The sequence below is a fragment of the Brassica napus genome, chromosome C9 (assembly GCF_020379485.1).
Source record: "Brassica napus cultivar Da-Ae chromosome C9, Da-Ae, whole genome shotgun sequence".
Lineage (NCBI taxonomy): Eukaryota > Viridiplantae > Streptophyta > Magnoliopsida > Brassicales > Brassicaceae > Brassica > Brassica napus.
This window is the reverse complement of record NC_063452.1, coordinates 46,718,896-46,721,328: the sequence shown is the minus strand read 5'-3', so window position 1 is coordinate 46,721,328 and position 2,433 is coordinate 46,718,896. Positions and strand designations below refer to the sequence as shown.

The 2,433-nt window shown below is 41.5% G+C and overlaps 1 protein-coding gene across 1 annotated transcript; it reads right to left on the bottom strand.

Annotated features, from left to right (window-relative positions):
• Nucleotides 1–1,086: 1,086 nt before the first annotated feature.
• LOC106383384 lies at nucleotides 1,087–2,190 on the bottom strand. Its single transcript, XM_013823496.1, has one exon. The coding sequence runs from the start codon at nucleotides 2,188–2,190 to the stop codon at nucleotides 1,087–1,089; it is 1,104 nt and encodes a 367-aa protein (XP_013678950.1).
• Between the last annotated feature and the right edge of the window lie 243 nt (nucleotides 2,191–2,433).

Genomic DNA, 2,433 nt, shown 5'->3' with positions numbered 1-2,433 from the left:
AAAACTTTACATAGATTATCGAGACATTTTTTGAAATTGGATCCATATACTGAGAAATCGTCCATAAATACTTCCATGAAATCTTCTGTCATATCAGTAAAGATCGACATCATGCATCGTTGGAAGGTGGCAGGGGCATTATAAAGACCGAATGGCATTCTGCGGTATGCGAATGTTTCGTAAGGGCATGTAAAGGTGGTCTTTTCTTGATCGCCAGGATATATAGGGAATTGGAAAAATCCAGAGTATCCGTCAAGAAAACAGTAGTATTGGTGATTTGCCAATCTTTCCAACATTTGATCAATGAAGGGTAAGGGAAAGTGATCTTTTCTGGTGGCAGCGTTTTGGTTCCTATAATCGATACACATTCGATGTCCAGTGACAGTTCGCGTAGGAATGAGTTCGTTTTTATCATTCTTAACCACTGTAATTCCGTCTTTCTTACGTACAACATGCACGGGGCACACCCAGTTGCTATCCGAAATTGGGTAGATGATTCCAGCATCTAGAAGTTTGATAATTTCCTTCTTAACAACTTCTTTCAATTTTGGGTTTAGCCTTCTTTGATATTCCACTGACGATTTGGAATCGTCTTCTAAGTGAATTCGGTGCATGCAAAGATCTGGAGAGATACCAGGAATATCCTCTAGAGAGTATCCGAGGGCTTTCCTATATTTGGCAGTTTATTCAATAACAACACAAGTTCTCAATTGGTTAGGTTAGCATTTATGATTACGGGGTAAGAATTATTGTAGAGAAAGGCATACTTGAGTCCGGCGGGCAATTGCTTTAACTCAATTTTGGTGCTTTTTCGGGATCCCAATTTTCTAGAGGGGATGGTTGTCGACAGAAGGCGGCCTTTAAATATCGATTGACGTTGATTTCCGAATCGTCCTCCTCCATGTCATCGATATTTGCTATTTCTACACTTGCGTCTATTAATCGTGCATATTCATCAGCTCTGATGTCGATGCTAAATGTTTCCTCTTCGGTAGATGTGAGCACTTTTTCCAGGGGGTCATTTGAGCATAAGTCTATGAAGGATTCTTCAACCAACTCAGAGATATCGTCCGCGTAAGAGGTTTGTTAATCGATTAAAGGTCGTTTTATCAGTTTTTCCATATCGAAGGTCATTGGAATGTTTCCAATGTTTAAACATATTCGACCTTCCTTGACGTCGATGATTGCACCAGCGGTAGCTAGAAATGGTCTACCTAAGATGAGAGGATCTTTTGGTTCATTCTGGTATTTCAACACAACGAAATCCGTTGGTACGTGACAGTCATTAATTCTTATCGGAATGTCATCTAGTACTCCCTCAGGTACTCTAACGGATCTACCGGCAAGAACCAAAGTTATTTTGGTGGGTTTAAACTCGTCGTAACCTAGGGATATCGCGACAGAGTGTGGCATAAGATTCACACTGGATCCTAGGTCACAAAGGGATCGAGGAAAACTCTTGTCTTGTATGTTGCAATCTAGAACAAAACTGCCCGTATCAGGTCTCTTGATCGGGGTTTTGCCTTGGTTTATTGCTATTACTTCCTCTGAAACCATCATGACGTTATGTTCAGCAGCTGGGAAGCCGTTGGATACCATGTCTTTTACATATTTCTTAATCGAAGGTGCCACTTTTATGGCATCACTTAGTGGCATTTCCAACGTGATTTTATCGAATGCTTTCTTGCAGATCGCTTTAACTAATTCTCGCTTAGTTTGCGTCTTGTTAGGAGGAAAGGGTGGCAAATTCCTATACACTCTCTCAACTGCCGGCGTGGCAGGAGTAGAGTGTCGATCGACATTATTCCCTTCTTGTCGATCGATATTTACCGTAGTCGGTCGATCGACATTATTCCGTTCTTGTCGGTCGATTTTCACATCTTCTTCTGACTCCTCCTCTTCTTCATCGAGGTTAATCGTTGCCTTTTCAGCTTCAGGGGTTTTTTTTGCAGAAGTGATTTCTACAGTGCTCGGGGAAAGGCGTTTTTCGCTTCTTAGTAACACAGCACAAACTTGGCGTCTCGGGTTGGTGTCAGTTTTTCCAGGAAGGAATCCTTCATCTCTTCTAACAAGCCCAGCGTTATGCGCAACTTGGCTATCCAATTTCTTGACATGGTTACTCAAAGTTTCAAAATTATCATGTAAATCAGAATATACGGAATCCAATCTTTCATCGAGAAGCGCACTCATTTTCTGTTGGCCTTTTAGAACTTATCCCTTCATAGATTCCAGCTTGCTCTTATGAGTCTATTCTGCCTTGTAGGTCCTTGTGGAGCTCATGTTTCGCTGCTGATCGGAAAGTCTTTGTTTGCGAAAGCCAGTTTAATCGATGAGGTCTACATGCTTTTCTTCATCTCCTTCACGTAAAAAGGTCTGACTCTCATCGGTAAACCGAACTTGCTCATCTCCAATCACAAAAGCATGAACTGAATC